This window comes from Equus quagga, chromosome 13 (genome assembly GCF_021613505.1).
Source record: "Equus quagga isolate Etosha38 chromosome 13, UCLA_HA_Equagga_1.0, whole genome shotgun sequence".
NCBI lineage: Eukaryota > Metazoa > Chordata > Mammalia > Perissodactyla > Equidae > Equus > Equus quagga.
In genome coordinates, this window is record NC_060279.1 from 418,029 (window position 1) to 439,978 (window position 21,950).

Sequence of the window (21,950 nt, forward strand, 5' to 3'; positions counted from 1 at the left end):
CACACATTCCGCTTCTTGGCGGCCCGGGGCTCACCAGTTCGCATCCCGGGTGCGGACATGCCACTGCTTGGCACACCGTGCTCTGGTAGGCATCCCACGTATAAAGTAGAGGAAGATGGGCATGGATGTTAGCTCAGGGCCAGTCTTCCTCAGCAAAAAGAGGAGGACTGGCAGTGGTTAGCTCAGGGCTAATCTTCCTCAAAAAAAACAAAAAAAAGAAAGAAACCAAAGTGAAGTAAGATTGGGGAGATTGGTTGCTAGAGTTTGGCTCTTCCCTTTATTTTCTTTTGGGTTGATAGCATCTTTAGTATAGATTGATCAGTTTTTTTAAACCATAGCTACTAAGGGGCCTTATGGAACTTGGAGTTTATAACATTTCTCACACTAACATGGTTTTACTATTCTAGATTTACACAATTCTAGAGGCAGGTGGGACTTTATGTTAATTCATTCTCTCTTTGTGTCTCTGTCACTCTCAACAGGCCAAAAGGTTTAAATGACTCGCCTGAGGTCTTCCTGCAGGGTAGAACATGATGGAATATTTGTGTTTTCTGACTCACAATCCATTGATGCCCTGTTGCCTCTTAGCTAGAGCAGCAACACAGAGACTCTCAGGAGCACAGAGAATTTCTTTGTTTTATGTTTCGATGCCTGAGAAAATGTCTGATTGTGGCCCAGTGTTCATGTTAAGTTAGCCTTGCCTCATGTGCCTTGAGCATACGTGGTCAGTTGGGGTAAGAGGAGTTGCCTCGGTGGCCAGGAGTTGATTAGACCTGGGAAGAGTGGAGGTGCTCAGCTTCCACGGTTTTCAGCAACAACCAGCAACAAGGCTGCAGACTTCAGCCTTTACTGCGGCGGCCATGTTACCAAAAGCGAGGAGGCTCAGGTGAGGCTCGAGCTCCAGAGGGAGTGAGCTGTGTTGCCCAGGGTTTATCAGCAGGGAAAATCGGAACATTTTGCACCAATGGAATCTTTGTAGTTTGCTTGCTTTCCTCATTCCAGTATCTTCATCCCCCTCCTTCTGTTGTCTCTTCTTCTTTCCTCACCCCATCCAATCTCTCCAGTTCTCAAAGAGCAGAGCATTTTGGATGACACCTGCTAGAAGATAGCCTTTTATTTTCCAAGTGGTTTTCCATGGTATCTCCTGGCTTCAGGAAGCAGGAGAAACCTTTGTGAGTCCAGAATGAGAATTACCTGTGGCTTACAGGTAAGAAAGAGAAGGTATTTTCCTTAGTCCCAGTCTCCCTTTGTGTATAGGAAGCAGAGACACTAAACGAGAGGTTCTTTGGTCTAGATGGAAGGTTGTATGAATTATTCCTTCCCCATAGAACTTTTCCACGTTGGTCCTCAGCTCTGTGACCTTCTTGAGGAGGAAGAATGATGTTTTCTGAGGAGGAGCTACGCCAACACTTAGGAGGAAGGTCTGAGCCCAGACCAGGAAGGGCAAAGAAGGGAAGCCTGACTAAACAATAAATCGTTAGCTGTGGGCTTCTTTCAGAAAGCTGGACTGTTTCTGTTGAATTTGGATCTAGAAGAATGATGGTGGGAATTTCTAGCTCACGTTCCCTCTGTACCCTGCTGCTGCGTTTCTCCTCTGCGGAGTTGAGGATGTGACAGTGGGATCCAGAGGGCCTCCAATTCCTTTTCAACCACATTCAGCAAATATTTCATGTCCAGCAGGTGCTGAAGACACAGTGGTGAACACTACAGGCACAGTTCCTCCTTCCATAGAGCTTACAGGCTGCAAGAGGCTATGTAACTGAGCAAGGGCTCATTCTTCTCGCTGTAACCCTGAAGCCAATCTATTACAGATGAGTCAGTGGTCAAGGAAAGGATTTATTTGATTAGCCAGCAGAATTGGAAGATGGCAGACTGATGTCCCAAAGACCACCTTAAACAAATACATAATCTTGAGGCAGTGGTATAGGGATTAGTGGGCTACGAAGGAGGGGCTCAGGAACGTTGACCATCTGGCATCCGTGGCTAGAGACACAACACCAGGTTGTCCTCAATGATGGATGCCAGCATAGATGTTCTTCTCTGAGGAGGTTGCCATGTTCCTAAGAAACTCAAAATAATGAAGTTATCATCTGTCACTCTTGGGAAGTACATGTTTCAGCCAGCATTATTTCCCACAGGGTAGCTATTTATCTCCTAGGCTACATGCAAAGTAAAACATACACAGCCTGGGTGAGTTACTCAGAGGTTATTCTAAGTTACAACATGGCTTCCCTCATGTCAACCTTGCTTCAGGACAGTATCAGATACACAGAAACTAAGGCAAATGCAGAAATATTGTCATGGTGCTATGATGTAGAAGAACAGGGTGTTATGGGAGCACTCAGTATGAGGACCTAAGCTGAAGGGACGGCAGGGGAGGGCAAGGGGGCTCAGAAGTTGGAAACAGAACTCCTGTATCAGCTGATTACCTGGGCAGACTCTTGCCTGGCCATGCTCTGTGGTAAACGCTAGCACTTACTGCGTATTCCCAGCATAAGAAAGCATCTTTGCCTCGCATAATTACTGCGCAGCTACCAGGTCTGAGGAGCTAAGATTCTTTGGGGAGTAAATGGCAGGAGGGGAAAGAACTTGTTTTAAGACGATCAGCCCAAATTATGATTTTGGTTCATTAACTGCAGGATTTAGGTTAATAGCTCCTGCCACCTTAAGAACTCTAGGGTTTAACTGTGTTCTGTTACCATCCTTTTGAGGTCAGTGGCATATTCTACCAAGAATTGTCCATTTTCCTACAAGCCGGGGCATACTGGGATTGGACTCTTTCTCAGTGTGGCAGGTTAAAATTTCTAGTAGCATTGTCAGTCTGGAAAAAATTGGACACATAGCTCCAATAAATGTTCACCTACAACACTACTGTTTTACTGTTAGGATTTCTAACACTAATATTATTTACATAATAAGATACGCAAGAAATAGAAATGGATGATGTAATATAAAAAGTTCTAGTATTTTCCCATGCTCCAACAGATGGATGCATGCCCCTACTTAGAGACCACTGCTTTAGGGAATGTTAGTGTTGGGGAGTAGAGAGAGCTAGGTGAGTGAATATGGGATGGTACGGATGTGAGAAGAAGATGGGCGATTGGCTTCTTTGAGATTCTCCTCCCAGCTTTAGGACTTATAGTCTGTTTTGGAATATCCATTTTTAGGAGCTCATCAATTTCAGGACAGAAGCGTAACCAAGCCACCTCTCTTTCCGTGCCTTCTGCCCCATAGCTATCAACTTGAACTCTTGCCCCAACTCTACCGAAGATGCCAAATAAATGGCCCTAAAAACAACTTAATATGGGCATGGCGGTGGAGATTAACAATCTGTGGTCCACTCTGCCCATCAGTCTTTGGGCAGACGTATTAGCACCAGCTTAAGATGTGAGAGAGACTCAAGGCAAAAGAATACCTTGGAGGGAGGGGAAGGGGCAGAGATGGCCAGACAGCTAAAACAGCCAGAAAGCAGCTATGCTGTGATGTTAGTAGCTGAGGCAAGTCCAGTAGCCTCATAACAGAAATATTTAGTACTTGGTAGAGGGGTGGGAAAGGGTTTCACAAACCCTGGGGGAAGCAGCATCAACAGCCGGCTGATGGACGATTGAGAAAGACAAGAGAATGAAAGTGACACCCTCCGTCCTGCCCGCCTGCAGGGAATTCCGTGTTGCATCCTGGGAGCTCCCTGTCTGGTTTGAGTTTCATGCCTAGAGCTGAATTAGGCCAGCAGTGCGTGCCAGCTGTGGGCCTTCTCTTCCCAGCCCAACCCCAGGCTCTGTTCATTCTTTTCTCCCCAGACCCTCCTTGCCCAGAGCTGGGCTCCTGGGTTAGCTGGCATAATGCTGCCAGGCAGAGAACAGAAATCTTGATGGGGAGAGTGCTAAGTCTTCCAGAACCTGAGAATCTTCCCTGCTTTCTCCCCTTCCATCAGGCCTGGAACCCGTGTGCTGCATTCCTTTGGCAGCTCGGCAGAAACTTGTACAAGTTTTGTTTTGTTCTGAATCTTCTTGTCCTTGCCTTGCTTTGAGCCGTCAGCTACAGTGGGGAAGAAAGATAGCACTCCCTCCTTGGCTGGGGGAGATGTTGCGTCTGCCCTTGGAAGCGGGGCTTTCGCTTTTTTTATTTAGCTCCAAGGTGTGAGCACCCGGGAGTGTGACAGTGCATGGGAGCACATGCATGCAGAGCGGGGGACGGGGGACGGGCCAGGCAGGGGGCTGAGGAGGGCACTTCGGGGAGCTTTCTCCTCTCTGTGTCAAGAGTTGGAGTGTTCAAAAAAGGCGTAGAGCAGAGACCCAGATAAAGGGACACGTTCCCTGAGGAAGCTGCCCACCTCAACAGGGCTTTTTGGACTGAGAATGAGGAAAGGGACGTTCTCTGACCTTTTCTTGCTGTGACCTTGAAGACACTGCTTTATCTCCAGGGGCTGGAAGTCTAGCAGGCAGAGGGCACATCTCCAGGCTGTAAGTGTGTTGAGCTGGAGATGCTGAGGGAGGGGCTGCTCTGCATCCTTGCAGGAGTGGCAGGTGGTTAGCAGCAGGAGCTGGCTGAAGCCTGCTGGTCCCTATATTGATTTTAAGCTACTCTTCCCCATAGGCCCTGAATCCAGGTTTTTTAAGGTAGGACTTTGAAAGGTATTCCGATGTCTGTTCTTCTCATATATCAAAGAGGGCTGCCTTCAAATCAACCCAGAGAAACCTCTCACTTGTGCTGTCTGCGTAGGGGAAGATGCTGCTGTCTCTTTGGCAAGGTAACATAACTCGGACAGCTGGGAAGTCCCTCATGATGTCTAACCCAGCCCCACCCTTTCTGGGGCTAATCTGGTTCTGATAAGGGGCACCTCTGCCCACAGTCCTTGGTGTCCCAGGGAGGCTGGCCCTGGCCCTTCCTTGCTTTATCCAGGCCACTGAGGGCTGGGCGGCAGCTTCTCCCCCTGGCCCAGGTCCCTGCACAGGCTCACAGCAGACATAGATTTTCCACTGCTGCTTATTCTGTCCTCCTGCCAGCCTGGGCAGGGTCTCTGTCACTCCCCAGGGTGGGGTGGGGGCTATGACTTCACAGCCTGACATTCTTGTCCTCTCTCCCAGCTCACGGGTTCAGTACGGTTCTTAGGGCCAGAAGTACTCCTCATTTGGGTGGGGCTTTCCTTCTCATGTTCTTGGGGATAAGGTTTCCTCTCATTTTCTTGATGTATTTCTGGGGAAAACCTTTTTCCTGTGTCTCCAGCACTCTCTCCCTGCCAAGCCTTCCTTTTCCTCTAAAGGAAGCTGTGTATTTGAGAAGCAGCTGCTGAGATCAGGGAGTCAAATCCTCTCCCGGACTGGACAGGTGTCTGTGTGACACTCCAGCTGCTGAGGTCAGGGCCTGAGGGTCTCTCGGGGGCAGGAAGAATTGGAATGGAAAGCCCATTGCCTCATGGCTTTCTGCCACATGTCAGAGAGAGGATTCCCAAGACCACTGTGCTGACAGTCCCAGGCTGCCCCTCCCTGCCACAGGGCGTGCTGGGACTGGCACAGCCACCTGACTTATGAAGGCAGCTCTTGTAAGAGCTTAGGCTGACTTAAGGTGGAGCAGAGACATGAGAGAAGGTGGCAAAAAGGAAGGAAGTGTGTGACTTCCTAGGACATCTAGGCAAGAGCAAGGCCTGACCTTTTGTTTTCCATAATGTGTCTTGTTTCATTTGCTTGGGTCCAGAAAAGTCCATACTGAACCTTTTATTGCAGACAAAACTTATAGGTTGGACTCTGACAGACCTGGTGTCACCATCCCTGAGGACAGGAAGAGAATAGGACTAATTTCGCCTCAGTTTTAAATGGGGGATCAGGGCTGATTTGCTTAGAGTTGTGGAGTAGAGTGGCAGGTGGGCCTGCACTGCTGTGAATGACGTAGGGTGACCCACCAGCCCCATTTGCCTGGGACTGAGGGCATTCCCAGGAGGCAGGAGCTTTGGTGCTAAAGCCTGCAAAGTCCCAGGCAAGCTGGGACAAGCTGGTCACACTAGAATGAAGCCCAGCTGCACACAGCCCCTCCACACCCCAGCCCCCTCCGTGTGTAGGGTGGCGTCCAGCTGCTTCCTGTGGAGCGGTGTGGACTCTGCCACATCCTAGCGTGAGTTGTTACATAAGCTCTCCAGGCCTTAGTTTGCTTCTCTGTAAAATGGAGTGAATAGTAGCTACCACATAGGATTTGCAGTGTTTGAATGAGAGGACATGAATTGCCTGGTGAAGCATCGGGCCATACTAATCACTTAAGTGTTAGTGGCCTTATTTATCACTCCATTCATGCAGTTCATTCAACAAATTTGTATGCTTACTGTGTGCCAGGCACTGGTGTCGGCCTAAAGAACAAAGACAAAAATCCTGGCCTTGTGGAGAGAGAGAGGCAAATACAATCAGTGAATGCATCGTACAATATCTTAGGGGAGAAGACCTGTCGAGGGAAACAGTTGAGCAGGATAAGGAGGATGGAGCGTGCCAGGCAGACGAATCGCCGTGTTCAACATGCTGGTCAGGGTGGGCCTCACGAAGGTGACATTTGTGCACAGCCCTGAAGGACGTGAGAGAATGAGCCCTACCTACTGAAGAGGAAGAACATGAGCGAAGGAAGCTGCTTGTATAGACCCTGGAACAGAATCGTGTCAGGTGTGCTCAGAGAACCTCAGGAAGGCACGCTTGGCTGGATCTCAGTGAACAAGGGAGAGTCGCGGGAGGTGGGGGGTGGGGCTGAGGTCCCCTCTGAGAGGGGACGCAGGCGTTCATAGGGTCTTCAGTGCCCAGTTTCACTCCAAGTAAAAGCCACTGGAGGATTCTGAGTGGGTGAGTGACATGGGTTGCATTTGAAAAAGATCCTTCTTGCTATTCTGTGGAGAAGAACCTGAGGACAGGAGAGCAAGGGTGGGAGCAAGGGCCCCAGTCAGCCAGCTGCAGGCAACAGCGGCAGGCCAGAGCAGGAAGGCAGCAGGGGAAAGTGAGATGGGATGGACCCTGGATCTATTGTGAAGGTAAAGCTGACAGGATTTCCTGACTAAATGGATATGGTGGATGAGAGAGAGGAGTCAAGGATGATTACAAGGCATTACTGTGAGAACAGAGATGGGTGGGGCTGCCTCCGGTGGGGTGGTCTTAGCCAGACCGTTACTGTTTTGGCATTCACCAGGCTGCTGGGACGTCCCTTATGATGCCCTCTAATATCTGATGTCTTGCTTCGCCCTCATAGTCATCTGCTCGCCCTTGTTAAGGAAGGAAGAGCATCTCCTCTCTGTGCATTGTGAAGCCTCCGTCCTTGAGAAACATCCCAGGGAGGTTGACAAATTGTCAAACTCCTGTTTCCCTCAAGCAAACCTGGCCCTCTAGCATGGCAATCCCAAGTTGGCACAGCCTTGCTCTCTTGGGTCCCTGGGGAGACAAAACCAGCAGGGCCCTGCACCCTGGCATCTCTGGCTCTGCCTGCCTGGAGATCAAGACGCCTTCCCAGGAACGCTCTTTTCCCAGGCCCCTGCTTTCCTCTCCTACTGGGAACCTGTTCTCAGGGTGGTGGAGGCAGGGAGCCTCTGGGAAGCAACCCAACTTGCTTCTGGAGCTTTGGCCAAGCCCTGCTCCCCTGTGGAGCTCGGCTGTGCTGTGCTGTGGTGCTCGGCTGGAGGCAGGTTGGTGCATTTGGGCACTAGGAGGCGGAAGGCCTGGATAGGAGCATCAGGCGCCTGAGCAGCTCCCGGTTCCCTCTCCTAAGCACTAGTAAGTGCAAGTGGTCTCCACTGCCTGGCCGCACGAGTGCCACTTGACCCCACTTTACCTCCAGCAGGGCCCCTCGTCTGCCTGCCCAGACAGATGAGTCCTGATTGCTTTTGTTTTTAGGGGGACAAATGGAGGCCATCTCAGACCCTGCAAACAACACTCCCTTGGGTACCTCGTTTCCCGTTTTCAACATCTTTTTCTGTCTGCATGTTTTCCTTAGATCTAACCCAGATCTCTCCTCTTGCTATTTAAGAGAACACTCTTGGGCCCTGCTCAGAGGGGATGGAGGGCAGGCATCTGCCCTCCTTCTGTGCCCCCATCCCCAGCCAGCAGCACAGCCTCCGTGTTCACTGAAGAGTGAGGAAGTCCTCTGGCACCAGCACCTCCACTTTCTCCTGGCAGCTTCCAGACATCTGCCTTTCCCTGCACTCCCCATGAAGTGAAGCCCGGTTGTGTCCTGTCCTCTGATTCTAACCCTCCTCGGCTGCTGACCTTTTTTCAAGACAAAGGTTGCCCCACTGCCTGCGGGGCACCCGTTAAACAGGGCGGCACCAGAGCCGGGGCGCTCCGCAGCTGCGTGTGGACAACTTGATAAATGCCAACTGGCGTTAATTGAAGTGTCAGAATTTCTTCCTTTCCTTAAATTGTAACCCCCCTGGGACCCAGCAGAGGGGCCTAAATGTAAGGAAGGCACTGGGAAGAATTCTGCCTGTCTCCTTTGGGGAGCATGCCTAGAATATGTGTGTGCACTCACGCAGGGCTGGAAGCTTACATGTGTGTTAGTGGGAGCATGCTGGGAGTCAGGGACTCTGCTTTCCAACTTAGTGGCTTCACATTTTTTGTTCTCTTTTTATCCAGCCTGAATAGTAGTAGCACTTCTGTTAGTACCTAGTACTTAGTAGTAGTACTTAGTCTAAGTAGTACTTCTCTAAGTACATAGTACTTGGTAAAATAGTAGTAGTAAAATAGTAGTGTGTGTTTATGCCTGTGTGTGTGACGGAAAAGGAGGGGCACGTGTGCTCAAAGGGGATGTCTGAAGTTGGAGTCTCACAGCCTCTGCTCTGTTGATCTCCTAATGCTACTGGAACTTGGAATCAGGACACCTGAGTGGGCTCTGTCTCAGCCTCCTGGCAAGACCGTGAGCAGACAGTTTTTTCTTTCTGGCCTTTCTGTGTGTCCCTGTGGATGGAAGCTGTTTTTAAATCATCACCAGCCTTTGCATGTTAATGTGAGAGAGAAGTGCCGTGCAAGTCCCAGGAAACATTGTAATGTTTGTGCTCTTGGAGCTGGCACCTGGAGCATACTCAATGAGGAGAAGTTTCAGGTCTGGGCTAGCTTACCCTGGAGACTAAGAAGGGTAAGTGGCCCCTGTGACAAACTTGTCCCAGTTTGCCCATTCTTAGACTGAAAGTTTCACATCCCCTGAGTCTCGGGCAAATTGGGGTGGTTGGTCATAGTAGGTGGATCTCATACTATGGCAAGTCAGGAAGCAAAGGGTCTTCTAGCTGCCTTCTTCTCTCGTCCGTCTCTCCCATTTTTTCTTGGTCGTTCATCCCACTCCTGTCTCCTTTTCAGGTCTATCTGGGAACCCTGCAGATCTGGAGAGACGTAAGCAAGTGTTTGGACAGAACTTGATCCCCCCCAAAAAACCCAAGACCTTCTTAGAACTAGTGTGGGAAGCCCTTCAAGATGTCACACTCATCATTCTGGAGATTGCAGCCATCATCTCCCTGGTCCTGTCCTTCTACCGCCCCCCTGGTGAAGAGAATGAGCGTGAGTGTCTTGAACAGCCCAGCGTGACTCTGATCTGGGTTCTTTCCACCACCACCAAAAAGCACTGAGTGTTGGTGGTTGACAGGTTATAGCATAAAAGGCTTTCTTTCCCCTGTTATCCAGGGTAGATTTTCCAAAGGAAACTAACAAGTAGCTCGTAAGCTATTCTTCCAACCCATCCTGATTCCAGGGTCCTTTTCTCTTTCTCCCATCCTTATCAGGATGTCAGGAATTCTCTACCTTGACCCAACCAACAAAGCCCTGCTTCTCAAAGTGTCCCCACCACTTGTTCGGCATTATGGGAAATAGCAGTGGGAGCTGGACCATCTTGGGAATCATTAGTTCTTCACGTGTGACTTGGCTGTAATATGCATTGATGTGTTTTGTGCTATTGAGTCATTTGTGTCTTTTGGGTTAACATAAATGGTTATGTTGGTGATGAGATGATGCCCAAGCCTGCTGTCCTCTGGTATCCTCAGAGCATAACTCTTTTACCCAAGAGTTTTATTTTCTCTCCCTGACTTTCCATTCTGGGGGATTGCAGAAGCAATATACCCCCATTTTTAATGTCAGCAAAAGCCCCTAGGTGATCTTTCTCTCCTTTCCCTGGGCTAGAGTGTGGTCTAGCTGTAAGTACCCCGGAAGATGAAGGGGAGGCAGAAGCTGGCTGGATTGAGGGGGCGGCCATCCTGTTCTCTGTGATCATCGTGGTGCTTGTGACTGCCTTCAATGATTGGAGCAAAGAGAAGCAATTCCGGGGGCTGCAGAACCGCATTGAAAAGGAGCAGAAGTTCTCCATTATCCGAAATGGTCACATCATCCAGCTCCCCGTGGCTGAGATCGTGGTGGGCGACATCGCCCAAATCAAATATGGTGAGAGCTCCATGTTCCTCGTACCTGTGCCACCCTTCGCATGGGAGGTGAGGTCTTTTGGCATAAGGGGGCTGGGAATTGCTGAGGACCCAAAGAGATAAGACCCCCAAATTGTGTTAGCTTCCAGTTAGAGTAGAAGGGAGTTGTGGGAAGGAGATTCAAAGGAAGAAGTAACTGAAACTCTGCCAAAATATCGTCAGACGTGTACCCTGTGTGTCTTAGGGTAAAAGTATATAATATTCAGGCCACGATAGGATGTTTTGGGATCAGTAATTATTTGAATTTGTGATACCTGGGAAGGTCGTCAGAGCTGAAGTTGTCTTTCCCAGGCTCTCCAGACACTCCCCAGCCGTTGCCCACAAGTGGGGCCCATGGGAGCAGCCCCGACGTGGGCTTGGATGGTGCCCCCCGCCAGGCTCTTACCCACCCTGTTTCCCTGCTCCATGCTCCCTCTGTGCACTAGGTGACCTGCTGCCTGCAGATGGGATCCTGATCCAGGGGAATGATCTCAAGATTGATGAGAGTTCTCTGACTGGGGAATCGGACCATGTCAAGAAGTCCCTGGAAAGAGACCCCATGTTGCTCTCAGGTATGGCCTCTGGCTGCCCCAGTTCCCATTCTACGTCCCTGCAGACAGCTGGGCCACAGAGACCTGGTGCAGACCCTGCTCCCTCTTCTGGTCCTGCATCCAGCTGGGGCAGCAGCATGGTAGTGGGTTGAACACGAGGCCATCAGGCAACCTAAAAGAGGTTCTCAGGAAGCAGTGCCGGAGGGGCCTTGGAAGGGCTCTGCCGGTTGGGGTGGGATGTGGGGGAGGGAGCCTTACCCTAAAGCAGTTAGACAGATTTCTCTCCTTACCCCCAATTTGCTTGGTGTATTTTAAGTGGGCCCAGCTCTTGACCGTTTCCTACTATCTGCTGAGTATATCATTATCCGTGGGGGAGGAAGGAAGAGGGAGTGTTTTTTTCCTAAGTTTGTGTCTCACACCAAAGCATGGCTAGGTATAAAAAAACAATACTCCTCCCATCTTCTCCCTTCTCATATAGGCACTCACGTCATGGAAGGTTCTGGCCGGATGGTAGTGACTGCTGTGGGTGTCAACTCCCAGACTGGAATCATCTTTACCCTCTTGGGGGCCAGTGAGGGAGAAGAGCAGGAGAAGAAGAAAAAAGGTAAGGAGCATTCGGAATGAGATTCTCTTCCCTTCCATCCCCGTGGACAAAGGAGGAAGCAGGGGAGCAGATCTGGATGGAGGAATCTGCTGGGTGAAGAGTGCAGAGATCCAAACCCCGTGCCGAGATAGAGGGGTCAACCTGGCTCCCCAGGGAGCTCTGAGGAAAACCAGATCCTGGCTCTAGACTCCCAGATCAGGCTGCGCTTGAGCCTGGAGCCCTGTGTCTGTTGGTGGGGTGCAAAGGGGTGAGTGACAAAGCCTGCCCAGGTGAGCTGGCTAGTGCTCTGGCCTGAGAGGCCCTCTGCACAGTCCTGCGCTTGCCCCTTTCTTCATCAAACATGGGGGTTAAATGAACCATCCAGGCTAAGGGAAAACTGGTCAGGAGAAGAAACTGGACTCCTGCTGAAACTAGGCACTGTCAGTAGAAGAGAGACACAACCAGGAGAGTGGGAAGAGAGAAGTCGTGTCTGTCGCAAAGTTAGTCCTGTCTGCCATTTACTTGTTCCCAAAGGAAGGGAAAACAGAAGACAAAAGAGAAAAAGACACTAAAACCATATCCACACCTTTCCGTCAGCATTCCTTCATACCCGGGAGGAGAGAAAGATTTCTCCCACTTGGCTGGGGGACCTCTTGGGCTGTTTAGTGGAGGGCAGTTTATGAGAAGGAAGCCAAACACCTTCCCTCAGGACTAGACTATTCGCTTGTGCAGCTGCCTGCAGATGACAGAGGAGCAGGCTGGCCTGGTGCTGGTGAGCTGACATGGAAACGCCTCTTAGGGCCTTTGCCGTCAGGCAGACGCAGTTCAACCTCTCGCTCCTAAGCCCTCCCCGTTTCTCTATGTGATGTGACTCAGGCCAGCAGCACCCTCCCAGCAGCAACCGCACTCCAGGAGGAAGCAGCTCAGGTGCGGGTGTGCACTCTCGGCCGGGCGCTCTGGTTCCCCTGCCCAGGAGGCACGAGAGCCCCTGGTGAGAATGGACAGAGGCAGAGACGTGAGCTTCCCTTACGTTGCCTCCCTGCACTCAGCCCCTTTGCTGTCGCCCTTCTGGACTCTGAGCAGGACCAACAAATTGGATATCTGATCTCTTAATAGTCACTTTGGGTCTCCACCCCACTTTTTTCTTTCTTGTTCAAACAGGTAAAAAACAAGGAGTCCCTGAAAATCGCAACAAAGGTAACCTCTCCACCCACTCATTTACCATCTCTACCTGCCCACACTCAAACCAGACCTTTCCAGGCCATCTGCCTTCTCCCTTTTCCTCTCCATAAACCTGTTATCTGCTGCTGTGGCCCAGACGCCTCATCCTGAGGAAGGTGCAGAGATTTAGGGGTGGCCTCAAGGTCCCAGGCCCAATCTGAGATGGGACAACAGCACCCTCTGCTGTTGGCTTGCGGAACCTCATGTCAAGGTTTCTCTTGGGGAGCATGTGGGATTGATCTGCTCTTCCCAGGGTGTTAAGTCTTTGCTTCTTTGCCTTAGGCCAGATTTAAACAACAATGGTCATCGGTTCCTGGGTTGGAAGACTTCGGGGTCCTTGTGGTGGAGGGAGTAGGGGTGGGCAGTCCCTGCACCCTCCTCTGGCTAGCTTCCTCATCGGTGTCCTCTTCTGGTCTGGATTCCTTCTCTGCAAGTCTTCTCGGGGGTGCTTGGAGAGAGCCCTTTCTCTGTACCTCTCTCCCCACCTCTTTCTTTGTTCTCTCCGCAGTCTGTTTTCTTCCTCCTGATCTGATGTGTGTTTCTTTTTTGGTGCCTGTGTTTACATCCCGTCTCTGTCTTGTTTGTGAGTCTGACAGCAGAGACAGTACCTCAGGAAGGCATCCTGAGCAAAGGGGCCGCGCTCTGCAGGGGTGAAGTTGGAGGGGGACTGGAAACCAGCCAGAATTGCTCTTTTGAGCTCCTAGAGGTTTTTTTCCTTTGTAACCCACGTCATAATAGTCTTTAGAAATAGTCATCACATTGGAGAACCAGGGCTCCACAGAAATAATTCTTTAATTTTAGATCTCTCTAACTCTTCTTTTTAAAGCAAAATGGATTTATATGTCTGTCTTTATCTCTGCTTTCTCTTATTCCAGGGGATCCCTCACACCAGCTTCTTCCCTCTCCCCAAAAATACTTAACCCCACTGCTCACTCTGTACCTCCCTACCTTCATCAGGCAGGGCAGAAAGGGTATTTCCTTCCACTATCTTTCAGGTGATATAAGAATGAATTGGAAAATATTGGTGTCTGGGGTCTGTGTTTCTTCCCCAACAGTCTATATATGGAGATGAACCTTTTAACAGAGCAGACTAGGACCCTCATGCTCTAGAAACATCTGCCAACCTTCCTCTTCAGCCCCTTTCTACAGTAAAGATTCACTATTTTAAGCCCTGAATTCCAGGAAGGATGCTTGTTGGTAACAGCACTTAGTGACTAATCCTCTTGCTGGAAGAAACCTGGCTTGGGGCTCTGAGGTGGTGAGGAAGCTGCCATGGAAGAGGAAATCCATACCCTCAAAGCATGCCCATTTCATCTCCAGTTGTTAGAATATCACTCCAAAGGCCCTAATAGAGGGTTGAAGGCAAGCTCCCTGTCTGGCATGGGGTGAAAGTGATCAGAACTGATGTCAGGGTCAAGGTGTATTTCAGGAGGAAGACAGAAGGGTTCTTTTGGTTTCCACCTGCCTTCTACTCGGTACTCCTACCTCACCTGCTCACCTGTCCTATTTGTGTGTACACCCTAGCAAAGACTCAGGATGGAGTGGCCCTGGAGATCCAGCCACTCAACAGCCAGGAGGGGATGGACAATGAGGAGAAGGAGAAAAAGGCGGCCAAGCTGCCCAAAAAGGAGAAGTCAGTGCTGCAGGGCAAGCTGACCCGCCTGGCCGTGCAGATCGGGAAGGCAGGTGAGTGTGCAGGGCCTTCTTGCTGCTGTTGGTCAGTGCGCGTCTGGGTCCTCACTTCGTGCCTGCCTTCCTCCTGCCCCACCCAGGTCTGGCAGAAGGAAGCTGGAACTTTCACATGGCTAATGCAGCCTGGGCAGCTATGTCCCTGTCTCTGCCACCCTGTGGCCACTCTCTTGGCTTCTTCAGAGAGAAGTGCTTTCCTACATGTAAGAGTTAAAGGCCCTGAGGTCTCTTTCGTCCAAACATGGGAAGTAAAGACCTGATATCACATAGGGGAGATTTACATTAGCAAGAAGGAAGACATTAACAACCGCTTACCTGCCTCATGTATTGGCTCATAAATTCCCTAAAAGTAGGGAAGGCTGCTGTTTGCTGGAGCAGTTCCCTAGCGTAGCGTTAGCATCTGGCCAGACACAGAGCAATAAGTTCAAACTAAGGCCTGGAAGAAAAAGGAAGACAGCGATTAGAGAAACTCTTTCCAGAGGAGAGGTCACTAAAGACACTTGTGTGTCGTGAGAGGAAGTGCCTTCTCCAGCGCTGGCCTCTCCATCCCCCTCCTTCTGCCTTCTTTCAATGAGGGGGTGGGGCGAGAGGGTGGAGGAGGGAACAAAGGGAGACTGCTCCTTCAGTGGCTGTACCCTCAAGGTAGGGCCGTTCCGCTGTTTAATCAGAGCCTGGCCCTCCCTTCTGTTCAGCGCAGTCGAAGTCTAGCCCAGTACCTCCGCGTGTACAGCTCACCTGGGATCTTGTCAAAGCACAGATTCTGGTTCAGGAGGTCGGGGCTGGGACCTGAGCTTCTGCGTTTCTAACAAGCCTCCAGGTGATGGCAGTGCTGCTGATCCACTAAACACGCACTGAGTAGCAAGGGTCTGCGCCGTTCACTCCCAGAGCCTCTGCCCGTGTGTGTCTGTTTCAGTTTAAATTAGTTAAAAGTGAATACAACGAAACACTCATTTCCTCAGTCACATTGGCCTTATTTCACTTGGTCAGTAGCCACACTTGGCTAATGGCTACCGTATTGGACAGTGCAAACAGAGAACATTTTAGCATCACAGAGACTTCTGCTGGACAGCATTAGTCTAGCCCGTCCCTGCAGTTCTGTTGCCCAGCTAATTTTGACTACTGAGAAACCTCTTGCATGTAGACACAGATGCGGTGAACAGCAGGTGTGGAATCAAGTTATTGAGCCTGGCGCACAGGGTTGAGACATTAGACCCCACCTGCCCCTCTTCGGGTCCTCCCAGTGGCTGCCTTGTTCTTAGGGAGTGTGAGCCAGCTGGTGGCTGGCCGTGAGTCTCCTCTGGTGTTTTACTTTACATGTCAAGCTAGGCCAGGACTAGAGTGAGGCAAGCGAGGTGGCTCGCACCCCCTGAGAGTGAACACCTTAAATTTGCACCCTGGGCGCCTTGCTTGCCTCCCCCTGGCCCTGATTCTGATGAAGCAAAGTACAAAAGAATGTGGTTAATTGCTGTCATCATCCAGCCTTGCTCTGATCCCCCGAATCATCAGGTCCTCAGGAAAAGCAAAGACCCAGATCAGACGAGGGCTTGAAGCAAGCTCCTCCCAGATATTCTGCCACAGATGGGCACAAGTGCCCGCGGCTGACCCCTTCAGTCCTTAGAGTGGCCAGACAGCACCTGGAGCAGTTGGCACCCTGGGCCAGTTGTTCTCTAACCCAAGCAGGTTCTTCCATTTACCTCAAGGTGCAGGATGACCAGCTGTCCTGGTTTGCTTGGGACTTTGTCGGTTTTAGTACTGCAAGTCCGACACCCCAGGAAACTGCTCAGTCTCAGGCAGGCCAGAATGGTTGGTTCCTAATAGTATACTGCCCCAGAACCTTTGTGCCTCAGTTTCCTCATGAAAGAGGGGGAATGATAGTCACTTTTCTCACAGGGTGCTGTGAGGATTAACTGAGTTGGTTTATGTGAAGGGCTTGCCTGGCCTATGGTCAGCACGATGTAAATATCTGCTGTCACTGTCCTCTCTGTCTGTGCCAGGTCAGGAGGAAGGTTGAGGAAGCACTGTTCCAAGGGTTAGAGCATCATAGGGCGTCACCATAAACAAGTTGTGAGTTGCCTGACATTCGCAGGCTACTAGAGGAGAAGTCCAAATTGATAAACTACTAGGAAATAGGCAAGTGCAGTCATGACATTGTAAACTGTGGGAAGAGAGTAGGTCTGAGATAGAATCACAGAATGCTATTTTGGAAAATTAGATCAACCCCCTTATTTATGAATGAGGAAACAGGTCCAGAGAGGGTAAAAGACTAGTCCAGAGCCACAGGTCAAGAAGGTGCAGCGCCGAGACTAGAACCTGTATCTTTGGAATGCAAAACCAGTGACTTCTCCCATACACTGTAATGTGCAAGCAAGAGAGAAGGGACAGGGACTTCCTGGAGGTAGTGGCTCCAAAAATTGGTGGCAAAGGCTACAACTAATGCCAGTCTATCTCTGGCTAGGGCCCTAGGAATGCCCTCGAGCCTGGTTCATGTCACTTGTTTCCTGGACAGGTCTGATCATGTCTGCCATCACAGTCCTCATTCTGATTCTGTACTTTGTGATTGACAACTTCGTGATACAGCGCAAACCGTGGCTGGCCGAGTGTACTCCCATCTACATCCAGTACTTTGTCAAGTTCTTCATCATCGGCGTCACCGTACTGGTGGTGGCTGTGCCAGAGGGGCTGCCACTGGCTGTCACCATTTCCCTGGCCTATTCTGTGAAGGTGAGACTGGAATGATACTGTCTCCTCTTTTAGAACAGAGACAGGAAAGGAGAGTGCCAGGTAGCCTTTGGCAAAAGGATAGGCCGTTCTGTCTCCACAAACTCTGGGTGGTGCCTCACAAGAACGGAAGCTGCTGGCACTGTGGCAGGACCATCTTGATCAGTTACATCAGTGTTCCTGTAACCCAGTAGAATCTTAAGAGGATTCACAAAAGTAGTACCCTGCCTTTTTGTGTGGGACGGGAGGATAAAATGTGGAGAGGTGTTAGCTAGGAAATGGCTTTTGACTTGTATTTGGGAGAGCTCAGTTTGTGCCCTCAAGTCCTTTCTCCTTCCTTTGTAGAAAATGATGAAAGACAACAATCTGGTACGGCACTTGGATGCTTGTGAGACGATGGGCAACGCCACAGCCATCTGCTCTGATAAGACAGGCACGCTGACCATGAACCGCATGACTGTGATCCAGGCTTATGTCGGGGACACTCATTACCATCAGATCCCAAGCCCTGATGTCCTCGTGCCCAAGGTCCTGGACCTTGTTGTCAATAGCATTTCTATCAACAGCGCCTATACCTCCAAGATTCTGGTAAGCTCTTCCTTTGCCTGGACGCTTAGAAAGGGTAGTTGGAAGGGACTATTAATTTTCTGTGAGGCAGCTAATTTTCTCGTTTGTTCTGCCTGAATTACCATCCCACATGCCATTTCCCACTCGTCAGTGAACATGTTTGGGGTGAGACTAGGGAATAATCTGTGGAAGTAGATTGGGGTGGGGAGGGTGAGGCAGGTCGGAATCTGTGGCTCTGCAATGCCCTCCAGTCACTTCGTAAAGGCACTTTCTCTAAGGAGAGACCTCACACTGGTAGCAGAATTGGGCTTATCAGGAAAATTACTCACTTTCCAGAAACTAAGAGAGGGTGTTCGAATAAGACCCACACAAGGTGAGACACCAGCACCATCCCCAGGGCAAGCTCAAAAATCCCTAAGCCCTGAATGGCTCAGGGGCTGCGGTCACCACTGACCACCGTCAGCACCCCTTCAACAAGACAGATGCTCGCTCCCTGCGGTCTCGGGTGTCTCTGTGAAAGCCTCGTGGGGGTGCTCTGCTTCCGGACGTCTCTCCCTGGGTGAGGCGTCTTGTTCAGTAGGCCCATGCACACTTCTCTCGCAGCCTCCAGAGAAGGAGGGCGGCCTGCCGCGGCAGGTGGGCAACAAGACCGAGTGTGCCCTGCTGGGCTTTGTCACGGACCTGAAGCAGGATTACCACGCGGTGCGCAGCGAGGTGCCCGAGGAGAAGCTCTACAAGGTCTACACCTTCAACTCGGTGCGCAAGTCCATGAGCACCGTCGTCGAGAAGCCCGGCGGCTACCGCATGTACAGCAAGGGCGCCTCCGAGATCATCCTGCGCAAGTGAGCGCTCCTCCCCTGCTCCTCCTCCCTTCGCCATCCTCCCTCAGGGAGGTCTGGTGACCTGCCCCACGCGGAAGCATCTGAGTGATGAGCGAGCCACCTTCCAGGTGGTGACGTCATAGCTAACACCTGAGCAGTTATTCAGGCCAATCGTTGTTTCTAAGTATCTTAGGTGGCTCATTTCATTTAATCCTCACAACTCAGTGAGTGCATGCTATTATTGTGCTGTTTTACAGATAAATAAACAGAGGCACATGGAAGTTAGGTAACTTGCTTGAGGTGATGCAGCTGATAGTGGCACAGCCAGGATTCAGAGCTGGGCAATCCAAGCTTCCATTTCCTAATCTGAAACCGATCAAAATATCCCCCATCTCACAGGGTCACTATGACTAAATGATTCTGTGTGAGTAAAATGCCTTGCACGTTACAAGTACTGGAAATGTTTCCTTCTCGTTCTCAATTCTGATTACAGGATTAATCAGACTTAACTTAGTCAAAGTGGCTAGACAATCAATCCATAGGTCATTAAAAGCTGACTTATATGGGTATAGGCCCAGTCACTAAATTAACAAATGCCCCAGCTTGGCCACCTTATTTCAAGCAATACAGTCTTGTTGAGTATACCCTACGCACTGAGCACAATTCTACATGCTGGGGATGAAAAGAATCTCTCTACCTTAGAGAAGTTCAAAAGGGCAGATGACCCACAAGTAATTCTTGGTGTTGCATTCACATATGAGTAAGAACAGATGACATGAGGGGCCAGCCCAGTGGCGTAGCAGTTAAGTTTGCACACTCTGCTTCAGCGGCCTGGGGTTCGCTGGTTCGTGGTGGCTCTTCAAGCCACAGTGTGGCAGGCATCCCACATATAAAATGGAGAAGGATGGGCACAGGTGTTAGCTCAGGGCCAATCTTCCTCAGCAAAAAAAAGAGGAAGATGGGCAGCAGATGTTAGCTGGTATTCCTCAAAAAAAAAAAAAAGATGACTTGGAAGAATGATATGCTCTGCCTACCTAGACATTATCCACCTACAGGCCACCCCACCTTGGAAAAGGGAACTCAGCTGGGCAACAGATAGAGATTTCTGGGCATGGAATAGTGTCTTTAGGAGTAATGCGGAGTTGCCAGAATGTCTGTAAATGATTGCAGAGGCATATTGGGTGGGAAGGGGGTGCTGCTTTCTGACTGTGTGCCTCACCAGGTGTAATCGAATCTTGGACAAGAAAGGGGAAGCAGTGCCATTCAAGAATAAGGACCGAGACGAGATGGTGCGCACTGTCATTGAGCCCATGGCCTCTGACGGACTTCGGACTATCTGTATAGCTTACCGGGATTTCAGTGATGTAGAGCCCCCGTGGGACAATGAGAACGAAATCCTCACGGAACTGACCTGTATCGCGGTGGTGGGCATTGAGGACCCCGTGCGCCCAGAGGTGAGGCCTGGGTGAGGGGAAAGGGCGGGAAAACACGAATGGAAGTCTTCCAATGGCCTCTGCCCATGTTCAGGCCCAGTGTGACCTAATGGGAGGCCACGCAGGAGTCACAGGAACTGGGGTACGAGTTCTGCTTCTAGTTGGGGCCCAGCAAGTTACCTAGCTGCTTCTCCCATACAGGGACAGGTGTTCCCATGCTCCCCACCTCAAAGAACTGCCGGAGAGTGCCCCAGTTGCTGGGAGGCGGCAGTCCTACGGCGAATGCTATCTGAGGGGCAAGAAGCCTAGGTTTCATTGAGCTTATTATTTGGTACTTAAGAACAGTCAGGAGTCTGAGTTAACAGGGGCACCAACTTCATCTCTCACCACCTTTGTTCAGTCAACACGTTCTTGCTGAGCACGCCTAGAATAGCTGACCACTGCTCTCCACACTAGGGCATTGAAGAAGTCCCTGCTTCTGAGAAGGTTAGACGGATGGGCCAGTTGTCAAGGCCCAGAGGCATGAGACGGTGTCATGCATTTGGGAAACTAAAAAGAATTGCCATGAGCCAGGCAGGTGGAGAGTGGCCAAAAGTTCTGCTAGAAAGGAAGGCAGCGGCCAGATCACAGAAGGCTGTGCACGCCCTGCTAAGGAGTCTCAATTGTAAGTGGGAGAATAAGCTTTTAGACCTGGGCTCCTGAAACAAATTTCCCCCTCAGCTCATGGTAAAATAGGGTGAATTCAAGTGTGAGAATTATGGGTAGGACAGAAGTGAGGCGGCACCCAGAGATGTAAAAATGACCAGAGTCCGCCTGTGCCTCATGGCACTGCCTCTGGGTGCCTCTCTGCTGCCCACAGTGAAGGGAGAGCACCACCCCCATCTCTCCTTTCCTCTTGCCTTGCTCTCCACAGGTACCAGAAGCTATTGCCAAATGCAAACGAGCTGGCATTACTGTCAGAATGGTGACAGGTGACAACATCAACACAGCCCGGGCCATCGCCACCAAATGTGGCATTTTGACGCCTGGGGATGACTTCCTGTGCTTAGAAGGCAAAGAATTCAACCGACTCATCCGCAATGAGAAGGGCGAGGTGGGTCCTGCGCGGGCGGAGGCGGGGCCTCGCTGGCAAGGGGCGGGCCAGTCTAGCGTGAGGCATCTCGACATATGGGGGAAAGTGGGTGGTGTTTAAAAGTAAAATCTATTCGTAGAGAAACGTTCCTTCTACCAAACCTGCTCACAGAGTAAAATTGGGAATTTTCTTCTCATTATCTTCATTCACAAGCTATCTTTTGAGACAGTGTCGCTAACTTCTCACATCTTTCCCTTTTTTTCAGTCATGGGATGGTTTTGTACTGATTTCCCTCTACCTCATCCCTCCTTTGTCACTGCCCTGTGACTAACAGTGAGACAGGTTTGTAGGAGGACGTGGTCTGGGTGTGGAGCAGACCAGAGCTTCCTGGTCTATGTAGAAATCAAACCTCAGACCTCAGAAGCACCACAGTAGCCACCTGAGCCAACAGCTAACCCTGGCCCACCTCTGGTCAAGGGTCTAAGAAATAGGAGACTGGCTCCCAGCTAGGGAGTTGGGAGGAAGAAGACAAGCAGGGCCTGATGGTCACCATTGGGGAATGTGCCCTTGGAGACTGAGTTGGCTGCCTCATCTCTGCTGGAGGCCAGGATAGCACTCCCCCGTGGGCCATGGAGAACCAGGTGTTGCAGAAGCTCAGAGTGTGTGGAAAAGTAAGATTTTCCTGGATGGCTGTTCTGAGTGTGACTGACCCAGGTGTGGTCTGATCTTGGCAGGTAGAACAAGAAAAGCTGGACAAGATCTGGCCTAAGCTTCGAGTTCTAGCACGATCTTCCCCCACTGACAAGCACACGCTGGTGAAAGGTGAGGTGGGCTCCTGACCAGGTGCCTGAGGTAGATAAGGCAGGCGGGGTGAGGTGGGCTCCTGACCAGGTACCTGAGGT

The 21,950-nt window shown here is 50.6% G+C and overlaps 1 protein-coding gene across 4 annotated transcripts in view; it reads left to right on the forward strand.

Moving 5' to 3' along the window:
- The window catches only part of ATP2B4 (ATPase plasma membrane Ca2+ transporting 4), a 100,588-nt gene that overhangs the window by 48,123 nt on the left and 30,515 nt on the right, over positions 1-21,950 (forward strand). For all 4 annotated transcript variants that reach the window (XM_046682492.1, XM_046682495.1, XM_046682494.1 and 1 more), the window contains exons 3-14: positions 9,306-9,503; positions 10,119-10,376; positions 10,840-10,965; positions 11,423-11,548; positions 12,689-12,724; positions 14,273-14,434; positions 16,944-17,158; positions 17,501-17,743; positions 18,326-18,564; positions 19,766-19,997; positions 20,890-21,069; positions 21,783-21,870. In XM_046682492.1, the coding sequence (XP_046538448.1) occupies positions 9,306-9,503; positions 10,119-10,376; positions 10,840-10,965; positions 11,423-11,548; positions 12,689-12,724; positions 14,273-14,434; positions 16,944-17,158; positions 17,501-17,743; positions 18,326-18,564; positions 19,766-19,997; positions 20,890-21,069; positions 21,783-21,870 (2,103 nt within the window). The remainder of the gene's footprint in view (positions 1-9,305; positions 9,504-10,118; positions 10,377-10,839; positions 10,966-11,422; positions 11,549-12,688; positions 12,725-14,272; positions 14,435-16,943; positions 17,159-17,500; positions 17,744-18,325; positions 18,565-19,765; positions 19,998-20,889; positions 21,070-21,782; positions 21,871-21,950) is intronic.